The 11,457-nt window shown below is 30.0% G+C and overlaps 2 protein-coding genes across 2 annotated transcripts; one reads left to right on the top strand and one right to left on the bottom strand.

Annotated features, from left to right (window-relative positions):
• The first annotated feature begins 4,622 nt into the window (after positions 1-4,622).
• Positions 4,623-8,454, top strand: LOC108489726 (vacuolar protein sorting-associated protein 2 homolog 1). Its single transcript, XM_017794440.2, has 5 exons — positions 4,623-4,895; positions 6,751-6,881; positions 7,498-7,602; positions 7,803-8,063; positions 8,153-8,454. Exons 1-5 carry the CDS (start codon positions 4,859-4,861, stop codon positions 8,288-8,290), a joined length of 672 nt encoding a protein of 223 aa, XP_017649929.1. The 5' UTR covers positions 4,623-4,858; the 3' UTR covers positions 8,291-8,454.
• On the bottom strand, positions 8,168-10,201 carry LOC108489735 (RING-H2 finger protein ATL52-like). The gene has a single exon (XM_053030722.1). The coding sequence runs from the start codon at positions 9,674-9,676 to the stop codon at positions 9,131-9,133; it is 546 nt and encodes a 181-aa protein (XP_052886682.1). The 5' UTR covers positions 9,677-10,201; the 3' UTR covers positions 8,168-9,130.
• Between the last annotated feature and the right edge of the window lie 1,256 nt (positions 10,202-11,457).

The following is an 11,457-nucleotide window of genomic DNA, read 5'->3' as shown; positions in this document are numbered from 1 at the left end:
TCTTAAACAATTGGTTAAATTTAACTTAGTTGTTGTATCTTGCAAAAATTATGAATTTAATCTATTTACTTTAGTTTGGTCATTTTAGTCCTTGTACTTTTTAAATTTTAAAATTTCAATCCTTACTAATTAATTACTGTTAAATTCATCAAGTTAAGTTTTACTATTTCTAAATTTTGACGTGATAAATATATTATCATATGTGTAATGCTATATATTATCATATGTGTAATACTATGTCAATTTATTGTTTCCACATATTACTTACTAAAAATTCATTTAATAGATTAATGACTATCATCTACATCAAGATTGAAATTTTAATTTTTGAAAAGTATAGAGACTTAGAATGATTCAATTGGAGAATATAGATGAAATCTAAAACTAATTAAATTTAACTACTACTATTTGGGTCGGGACTAAAATTTCAAAATACAAAAGTATAAGGACTAAACTGACTGATTCAAAAATTACAGGGATTAAAATTGATCAAATTAAAGTAAGAGACTAAATTCATGACTTTTACAAAGTACAGGAGTAATAGCAAAATTTAACCTAAATAATTTGACAAATCCACCACAATAAGACAAAAACAGAACTGTCCTTTTTCCTTTTTATCCACCAAAATAATATATGTATATATTTTCATTAAAAGCATCCTTTATGTCACCACTTGTTACTCATTACGTAATGGTGATAACGTCATGCTAATATATGTAAATATATATAATTTGTTGGGTTCCAATTATTTTACGGGATTTTATTCATTTAATTAGTAATTTTATCATTTAATTACAAAATGATTATTTAACTATTTAATTTTTCATCAGTTGATTAGCAGTCGTAATTTTTAAAATAGACATAATAGAATGTGTCAATTTAGTTTTGATTCTAAAAATTTAATTCTCACTTTGTATAATTTAATTTTTTTTACTCTTTCACATAAATTTGATTGACACAATGTATAAATATTAATAGTTAAAGTTACTATTATGTCAATTTTAAAAGCTGTCATAATTAGCACACTAAAACCAAGAAAAATAAAATTAAATTGTTGAATTATCAATTTGTAAATTTTCATAATTAAATTATTAAAAAATTTATTTAAAAAATTACCCTTTAAGCTATACATATTTTCCCAAATAGATGCGTAAACTTTTTCTTCCCTTACCCGTTTAACACTAAATTTTAGTCCAATCAGAAGCTGGAACGTCATCATCCACCTGTATTTTTAAAACTTTACATGAAATTTAAAAAATGGAAAAAAGTAAAATTTTATTTTTAATTAAATTTATATATAGATAACTTAATTTTTTTTAATGTTTATGTTATAATATTAATAAATTGTAAGCTTAAAAATGAGATAGAATGAGTTAAATTGAGTCGAGCTCAAACTTTAAATATTTGCGCTTAAGGGCTAGTTTAGTAATACTTTTGAAAAATCTTTGTAGAAAAATATTTTTAAAAGATTTGATTTAAAATTTGAGTGTTTACATTATTGTCAAAAAGTACTTTTGAGAAATAAAATGTCCATTTTACACATATTATTATCAAGTAATGAATATGCATTTAAATAAAATTTAAATTAGTTAACACTATTATATTTTAGTAAGGATATAAAAAATTATTATAACTTGTTAATATTTTAATGTATAAAATATAAATTTTAAATATTTTAAGTAATAAATATTAATTACTTATAAAATTTAATTAGAATATATAAACTACATTTTAAATATTGAAATATAACTATTAAATATTTGTAATTAGTATTTTAAAAATATTTTTATTTTTAATTAATGATTTTAACACATTTATAATTAAGCACCAAGAAAAAAAAGAAGAAGTACTATATTATTGGAGGGTGAAAAGTAATTAAGCACTAAAAGTGCTTTTGGGAGAGGAAAAGTTAAAAATTTTAACTTCTCCTTTCAAAAGTATGTTTTAAAAATACTTCTAAAAAGTTAAAAATTTCAGCCAATATTTTAATCCAAAAGCAGCTTGTTCTGCATAACTTTTATTCTAAAAATACTTTTAGAGTCAGAAATATTTTTTTTAAGTACAGAAGAACAGGCCCTAAGTCTAACCCATATTTTAAATAACTTTTTTTCTCCTCAAAATTATTTTTTAAACCTAATATTTTATTATAAATATTCTCAAATTTCAAATATTTTATTTTAATATTTTATTCGGACAGATTGGTATCTGGCCGACATGATTTATTCGGCGTGTACAAGTCCATTGTTATTTTTTTTCATAGGCCTTCAACTAAGCCCATCAAATTTCTTCAATTGGGTCTTATCAACCACGCAATATCTAAACATGTAAAAAAACAAGAAAGTAAACTACATGTGATGTAGACTTCATCATGTATTGAATTATTTGTGCAAGTTAAAAAATTCTACTAAAAAAATAGAGAGTTTAGATAAAATATAATATTTAGATAAAATTTAAAATATATTTTTATATGAATTGGGCCTTATGTAAGATTTTTGACCCAAATCTGACTTGACCCGAATATAATGTTATAAAATATATTATATTAATTATATATATTAATTAAGAATTATATATATTTATATTTATATTAAATCACTAATCCAATAACAATTAAATTCATTACCCAAAACCTAAAATAAAATTACTCAACTAAATAAACTCAACCTAAAATATAAAATTTTAAAATTTATATTTAATACAATAAATATTTATTTATATTTGTTTGTGTTTTAATATAAAAACATTTATTATATTTGTGGTAGTGTTTTATATAAATATTTTTGATGTGTTAGAAAATTAATCTAAAAAAAATTAAATATGGGCTGATCGAGTGAGCCTCGATTTACCTTTTAAAATTGGTTGGGCTTGAAAAAAAAAGTGAACTTATTTTTTAACTGAGTCCGAACTTAGAAATTTGATTTAGATATATTGTATGGGTCTGACTTAAACCTGACTCATCCTAATCATGAGTACCTTTAATTGGATGTCACTCTAAAATTCTATTTTAATAACTTTAGATGATTTTTTTTTAAATTTAAACTCTTTAATTAAAATAATTATTTAAATTAATCACTATTATTAAAAATTTTATTAATTCACTGACGGATTATTAATATGAATATGAATTTATTGAGTGATGGACACCAAGCATTTTATATTATTTTTTACTAAAGCTAGTTACCTTTCTATAATTAATCCAAAACGAGAAACCCGAACACAATGTCAGCCATCTTGCCACTCCCTGATGAGGGCCATCTCAAACCCATGTTGAAGCCGCCACCTTTTTCAGCTACCGGCGGTTGCTCCTTCTCTCTTTGCCTTCTCCCTCCCTGAAATCCTTGTACTTTCCTCGTGTAAGTTTCATCTTTGGTTTTCTTGTTTAAAAAATATGGTGTTTTAAGCTTAATAGAACAACAAGTAAAGCTCTATGCTAAAGAACTTGAAGCCTCCTTTTAAACAACCATTTTTTCTATATTTCCTTTGAGTTAATCTTTGGTTCTTTTGTGTACCCTTTTTGAAGCTTATTGTTCTGTTATTGAAAATTTAGAAAAAAAAAATCTGGATTTTAATCCATGAATTGGCTTTTTCAGTTTAATTCTTAATTGGGTTTTCCTTAATTTTCTCTTTGGTTGTCTGTGGTTCTGGGTTTTCTTTATCGATAAATCTGGAATTTGAATTACTAAGATAGCATCTCAATCCCACAGGCATTGGTGCAGATGAAGAACTCCTTCACTCGCTTTCCAACAATTTTACAACATCGAAATGCTTAGGGGGAATATTCCCCATTCTGTTGGTTGTTATAATCAAGCTGCATTTTACTAAAAAATTATTTTAGAAAATATTGTGATAATATTTTTAAAAAATATTATGATATTTAACGAATTCGGATATTCGAAGAAAATTTAATTAATTTGGATTAGGGTTTAAATAATAATACTCATATTTAGCGTGGATAATAAACGAATTTAAATTTTAAAATAGATTTATAGATTTAATTTTTACAAAAATTGCATATATTTGACCCATCATTGTTCTTATTCTCTTATTTAAGTAATAAAATTTCACTTTAGTGCTTAAAAAAATTTATTTAGTCCCTTTTAAAATGATGAGGAGCGTTCCGCCTTAAGAGAAGCACCCATATGAGTAGGAGTAGACAAAGCGAAAGTGAGAATATCAACTTAAGTAATGCAAATATTAATAAAAATCCAATTCCTCAAAAATTTAATGTTTATCCGCAAGATTCGTCTAAGTTAAAGTCTAATATCAGGCCAAAATGCATAATCGATGGGCAATATCCTTTGTACTACCCTTATTAGTTCCTAGGGACAGAGGAGGCTAAGTTAGCCGAAAGATAATGACCGATTCAAGAACGCAAAATGCCTCAACTTTTTCAGGGTAAAAAGAAGTGGAAAAGAAGCTCCAAGCCAATGCGTACCAGGTGCTATAACATTGAAATAACCCATGCTATACTTCCAAAAAAAAAAGTTCGAACATTATAATAAAATTATATTTTAAATTCTAAAAAAATTATAATTTAATTACTTAATTTAAATTTTTTTCTAATTTCATCCCAACATAATTCATATAAAGCCACGATTAAATTTAAATAAAATTTTAATTATTCTAAATTCCCATTCCTTAGCCACTATAACGATACCGCGTAAAAGACTAAAAGCAAAAGAAAAAATTAAAATAAAAGTCGGTATTGGCTTCGAAGCAGAGCCATAAAATCACCTGTATTAAGCAATCTCTTCCTTAAATCCAACCATTAAAAACCCTCGTTTCTTAAACATCAGATCGGATCCTTGAAGCCTCCATCGATTCATTTTTGGTACAGTTTTCGTAGTATCGATCAAACATGAGTTTCCTCTTTGGGAAGAGAAAAACTCCCGCAGGTACCTGGTTTTCTTTTTTCGTTTTTTTTTTTGGGATTAAATTATTAATTTTTTTATTAATTTCGAAAAAGGTTTTACGATTTTGGGTTTGATCGTTTCGTTTTTGGGTTTTTAAATTGATCTCAGAAAAAAAAAAGATTTTAGTAATTGGATGATATACGTGATAAAAAATAGCAGATTGCGTTTATTCATGGAAATCGATTGACCGTTTTTTGTTATAATTCAGAATTTTGATGTCGAATGATAAATTGTGTTCATTTCAGGAATGATGTGAATTATGGTTTGGGTGCTATTTGTTTTTTTATTTGGTTTAGTTTTGGATTATAAGATCGGTCGTTTGCATGATTGCTTTTTCATATTTGTTTCGAATTTCGATAGGGTTTTACAAATTATTGAATTTTATGAATGATACAAGCTGAAAAGAATAGGTGGGTCATGCGTTTTCTTGGTGTATTATAAGTTATTGAATGGTTAAATGATTGTTTGTTTTGTATTAGTTTCGAATTTTCATTAATGTCTATGATTTTCGGTTCGGTTGTTGCGGTTTGGATTTTGTGAATTGATCCCCGATAAGGATTTTAGTAATTGGATAATATACCTGATCAAACTAGCAGGTGGAATTTATTTGTGGAAATCAATTGATTGCTTTTTGTTGTAATTCATAATTTTGATGTGGAATGCTAAAATTTGTGTTTGTTCGTTTGTTCTTATCTGTTTCGATTTTCAATAGGGTTTTACAATTTATTGAATTTTATGAAATATGCAAGCTGAAAGAATAGGTGGGTCATGCATTTTTATGGTGTACTGCAAATTACTGAATGGTTGTTTGTTTCATATTAGTTTCGGATTTTCATTAATGTCGAAAAAAGGGTCTATGATTTTCGTTTTGGTTGTTGCGATTTGGATTTTGTGGAGTGATCCCAGATAAGGATTTTAGTAATTGGATAATATACCTGATCAAAATAGCAGGTGGAGTTTATTTGTGGAAATCAGTTGATTGCTTTTTGTTGTAATTCAGAATTTTGATGTGGAATGATAAATTTTGTGTTTGTTTTAGAAATGTTTCTGAATTATGGTAATGCATTTTTTTTTGTTGGGGGAAGGTTGCTATTTGTTTTTATTTGGTTTAGTTTTAGATTATAAGATCGATTGTTTGCATGGTTGTTTGTTCATATTTGTTTCAGATTTTGATAGGGTTTTATGAATTCTTGAATTTTATGAAAGATGCAAGCTGAAAAAATAGGCGGGTCATGCATTTTTATGGTGTATTGCAAATTATTGAATGGTTAACTGGTTGTTTGTTCATATTAGTTTCAAATCATTGAAGTGATCCCAGATAAAGATCTTAGTATTTGGATGATATTAATGATTAAAGTAGCAGTTGAGTGTATTTTTCTGGCAATGATTTGTGGAAATTGACTTTTTTTATTATTATTATAATTCAGAATTTTGATACGGAATGCTAAACATATATTAATTTTTGAAATGTTTGTGAATTATGATAAGAAATGCAATTTTTCTATGCTATTTGTTTATTCGTTTTTAGATAATGAGATTGATCACTTGTGTGGTTGTTTGTTCATATTTGTTTCAAATTTCAATAGGCTTTTATAAATTATCGAATGGAAAATGTTTGAATCCATGTTGTTTTTTCATAAAGATGCAAGCTAAAAGAATCGGTAAGTCACGCATTTTATGGTGTGGGTTAAATGGTGTTGATGGTTCCTGTTGTTTCCAGGTTTTGGAGGTAGTTAGGCTGTGAATTTGGATGGTGTATATAAAATGATATCGTTGATTTCGTATTGAGAATTTGTGTAATATCTGAAAATATTGATGTTTTTTTTTTTGGTTTCAGAGCTTCTGCGGGAGAATAAGAGGATGCTGGACAAATCTATTAGAGAGATAGAGAGGGAGAGGCAAGGTCTTCAGAACCAAGAGAAGAAACTGATTGCAGAGATAAAGAAAACTGCAAAGCAAGGGCAGATGGTAAATTATTTTTTTCCTACATCAATATTTTTCCTTTTTTTCATTTTTGCTGACTTTTTTATGATGCATGTCTTATTATATTTGTCTTAGAAGTAGTATGTATTGGGGTCAAGTGCTTATCTGCTCGACAAATTTCTTTTAAGGCAATCACGGGAAAAGAAATTTCTGCTTTTTGGCACATGCAAGTTTGCTTTTTCATTGATTTTGTGTAAATCTGATGTATTTCTGCACTAGATGACTGTCTTATGTGTTACGGCATGTTTTATCAGATGCATTTTACAATTTGTCTGAAAAGTTGATGTTCCATGTTCTTCTTCCCGATCTGTAAACAAAATGCATCGAATATACGTGTCAAGAGTTTGCATTCTTTGATTTTTTTGTTTTTTTTTCACTTGGCTGCTTGATTGTGTGTATGTCTATTTTGTTTGACATTAGTGGGTTGATGTGGTCATTTATTTTTTCATTCGGCTTCAAGATTGTACTGTCCTCTCTCGTATTTGGGAGCTAGGTTTACTTTTAGAACCTATTATACATGATCTATGCGAAACATGAATCAGCTTTACACCTATGTAGCCTACAACCTCAAAATGTTCTGATTGATGGAAACTTTTTTCAGGGAGCTGTAAAGGTGATGGCGAAAGACCTTATCCGAACTCGACATCAAATTGAAAAGTTCTATAAGCTGAAATCACAGCTCCAAGGCGTATCTCTTCGAATTCAAGTATGTTTTTTATCTATACATTTATCTGTGTCAATTACTTGAAGTGTTAATTGTTCACATTAAAAATTATGGTCTCTTGTTGTGCGTGGTAAGTAGATGAAAGTTGGTAAGTACAACTCTTGAGAGGGCAATTATAGAAAATTTTGAAATATGTTCTGCTCAACCCTTACAGCTCGACTAATTTTCTGTACAACTTCCAGACAATGAAATCAACACAAGCAATGGGAGAAGCAATGAAAGGTGTGACAAAGGCAATGGGCCGGATGAACAGGCAGATGAACTTGCCGTCGTTGCAGAAAATTATGCAAGAATTTGAGATGCAGAACGAGAAGATGGAGATGGTTAGTGAGGTAATGGGTGACGCTATTGATGATGCTTTGGAAGGTGATGAAGAAGAGGAAGAAACAGAAGAACTTGTGAGCCAAGTTCTTGATGAAATCGGAATCGATATCAATCAAGAGGTGCTATTTTAACCGTTTCTTGCACAAAACATTAATAGCTCGTATTTCTTTCCCTAATACTAACTCTGCTTATTTGATTTAACTCGCAGCTTGTCAATGCACCATCAGCTGCTGTTTCTGCACCAGCTGCAAAGGGTAAGGTTGCGCAGGCAGAAGCAACCGGGAATGACGACGGTGGGATAGATAGTGACTTACAAGCAAGGCTAGACAATTTGAGAAGGATGTAGTAAGTATGCTTAATTACTCTTGTATACAATATAAAAATTCCCTCCGTTGTGGAAGGCAAAAATACATTTGGATTGTAACATTTGGGAAAACTTGTGCCAGAGTTTATCGAGTGTCAGGGTATGGAAATACACAGTAACTATAATAAATTTACATATTTTGTAAATTTCTACATGCTTTGGCGGTAAATAGGTTGTGAATTCATTCTATTTGGACACATACCATTGCCTCATTTCTGTTTGATACTTTGCTGCATATTTCGTCGAGTTTATGTGTTTTGTGTTTGGAACATCATCGATGAATCTGTTTTGCTGGATTCTTGTGCTTGTCAGCTTGTCTTGCACTATTTACCTCGTTTTGGTTCGGTTTTTGACTTAAACTGCACTCCGAGCTTTGCTCATGCCTAATATGCATTGCAGTGTTTGTAGTCACATTATAGCACCCACCATAGCAGGCGCAAAACCGGAGATAGCTGGTTTGGTGGTGGTTACTAGACTCTTTATTTTTCTTGGACTACTTTATATTTCAAACTTGGATATCGGGATATGAACGTCAAGGATCTTCACATATGTGAAAAAATGAAGAAAAAAATAACTACATAGATCACACTCACATCTGAACCCGAGTAAGGTATCTGCTAAATAACAAAATACCCTGGCCCCATTTGAACGCTCAAAAATGAGCTGCACTGTATCCACATGGGCAGCTGGCTTTGTCAATTTTTAGTCATTTGTTAACATGGTCACGCATCTCATATGAGGCCCACCACATATATATTTTTTCAGACTATCCCTACCTTACCTCTAGTCAATCAACAGAGAGACCCCCTCCCCCCAAAAAAATCAAACTAAAACTGGGACGCCTAGAACATCTTCTCCGGGATTCTGTGGTGAAACTTCCTCTGTTTGTCTTCGACGAATTGGAGAAGGCTCAGGATCCACTAAGGTACGGCACAGTGGACAGTCGAAATGAGAATAGAGCCACATATCTATACAAGGAGCATGGAAAGAATGCTTGCACCTTGGTAGTTGCCTCACTTCATCTCCATCTTCAAAAACCGATAAACAAACTGCGCATTCATGTTCTCCGCCGGCTTCTTCAGACCCCATGTCGATGCTTCCCTTCTTGTACTTGAAGCTCGACGACAATATGATCCTACTCTGGCTCTCGTAAGTCTGCCCGGCGGCCATTTCGGCAAGTCGGGTTTGTCTTTGCCTAGAATAATCAGGGCGCTGTGTACACCACCGGATGACGATAAGGTTGTATACAGCCAATACAACGGCAGCTGTTCCGACTACAACGAGACCATAGTAAAGCATAGGTAAATTAGACTTTGAAGAAAGAGGAAGAGAAGAAGAAGAAGGGCCTTCAGTGTTTAAGTCTCCCATATTGAAAAAAGGGGTTTTACAGATGAGTAAGGATTTTTACACAAGCAATGAAGTTTATAAGAGAGAGAGAAGCGCAAATGGGCAAATTGTGTATAATAAAAAAGAATATATAATTGGTAGTTAATCTAAAAGCCGTGGTTGTTATGTAGTGGTGAAGAAAAAAATGTATTTGTATTAAATCTTCATTGGCCAAAAAAGAATGAAGACAAAACAAACGTACAATCATTAGACAGTGAATTAAAAGAATTAGCTGTGAAAATGTTTGGATTTTGTTGATAAGAAATTTCTCCTATTTTCTTCCTCTCTTCCTTTATATATGTAAGTATGTACGTACTTGTCTTAATGTCAACTTGGGTCGGGCAGGATTTAGGCCAGTAGTTGAGCCATGAAATTGAGAGAGCCTGCAAAAAGGAAAAATGGATGAGCTGTGGGGGCGTCGGAGTTAGCACTTCAATACTAAAGCTAGTGCTTTTGTTCAGAGAGAATGAATGAAGGTAGGATATGACGAAATATTGGATGCGTCTATAAAGTATCCTTAAAAGCATTTTACCTCTCACGTGATAATCCTTTTAGTAGATAATCCTTTTAGCCTTGAAGTTTAATGTGCTTCGAGATTCGTTTATCCTCCTATTTCGTTTATTTTTTCTTTTTGTTTTATTTTAGTCATGTCAAGTTTTGTCTAGGCTCGGTCTTTTGTGCCGTTAGTGCCCTTTTGCTCCCTTATTTAAATTTTAAACGGGTTGCTTTGATCTTATCACTATTAAATTTTGACCTGATTTTAAAATAATCTAAATTAAAACTTAATTTTATCATAAAAAGTAAATAATTAAATTTATCTAATCTGAAAAATAATTAAATTTATCTAATTCAAACATAAAATTACTTGAACTCTAAGTAATTTGAATCCAAAACCACTTGAACCTTAAATGACAATAACAAATAAGGATTCAATCCGACCAAAAAATTTCAAATTAAATTACGGAATGAAAATTTTAGAATCCAAATTTATTTGATCCAGAATCTAACACGAATGGTCTAAATATACTACTAATCCTTGAACTTCAATTTTGTATTTCTGTAAATATTATTTTTGTTGTCTTCCTTCTCTTTAGTAATATAACATAAATATGTTTACAAGTAAATATTTAATAATAAAAAAGAGGTTCCGTTCAAAAAAAATATAATAAAGAAAAAGAGATGGGCCAACAAGCCCAATTATAGCCCAAGATGTGGAAGACATAATAATAAAAACAAGCCTATTATAGAAATTTTAAAATTAAATCTAGAATGCATAAAAAAGGCCTATCGTAAAAAATGGGCTTAACCAGTCCATAATGTTTATTATATGGCAAAATCGATAAATCAAATCCAACTTTTTTCGATTCTATTCCATCGATTTTGTAATGTTGCTTGAATCAGATCAGATAGATTAAATTGGGAATAAGTTGGATACAAGTTCGATTAAAGGGCTAGATCGGTTAACTCACGAACTAGTATGGATCATTTAATATTTATTAATTAAATATATGGTTATTTCTAGAGGTGTTCATGGGAGGGGTCAATACAATGTGTCAAGATTAATTTTTTAAGTTCGGGACTGATCCTACCCAAAAAATGGACTTACTTTTTGCCAAAGTCTAGTCTAATTTAAGAAAAGTAAACTCGGGCTCGACTCAGCCCGTGCATGTTAGATTTTTTATATTAGTTTTTTGTTTTAAAATGATTTTTTTAAAATATATAAAATACTAAATACACTAGAAATGTTTAAATAAAAGTTTTCA

Source organism: Gossypium arboreum, chromosome 7, assembly GCF_025698485.1.
Source record: "Gossypium arboreum isolate Shixiya-1 chromosome 7, ASM2569848v2, whole genome shotgun sequence".
NCBI lineage: Eukaryota > Viridiplantae > Streptophyta > Magnoliopsida > Malvales > Malvaceae > Gossypium > Gossypium arboreum.
This window is presented reverse-complemented; position numbering and strand designations above follow the sequence as displayed.

What these genes read in the sequence shown, in the direction of transcription:
- LOC108489735 (XM_053030722.1), bottom strand. Translation starts at nt 9,676, where the DNA reads ATGGGAGACTTAAACACTGAAGGCCCTTCTTCTTCTTCTCTTCCTCTT.
- LOC108489726 (XM_017794440.2), top strand. Translation starts at nt 4,859, where the DNA reads ATGAGTTTCCTCTTTGGGAAGAGAAAAACTCCCGCAG. An exon ending in GAAGAGAAAAACTCCCGCAG is followed by an intron (nt 4,896 to 6,750) that starts GTACCTGGTTTT and finishes TTTTGGTTTCAG; the next exon opens with AGCTTCTGCGGGAGAATAAG. An exon ending in GAATCGATATCAATCAAGAG is followed by an intron (nt 8,064 to 8,152) that starts GTGCTATTTTAA and finishes TTTAACTCGCAG; the next exon opens with CTTGTCAATGCACCATCAGC.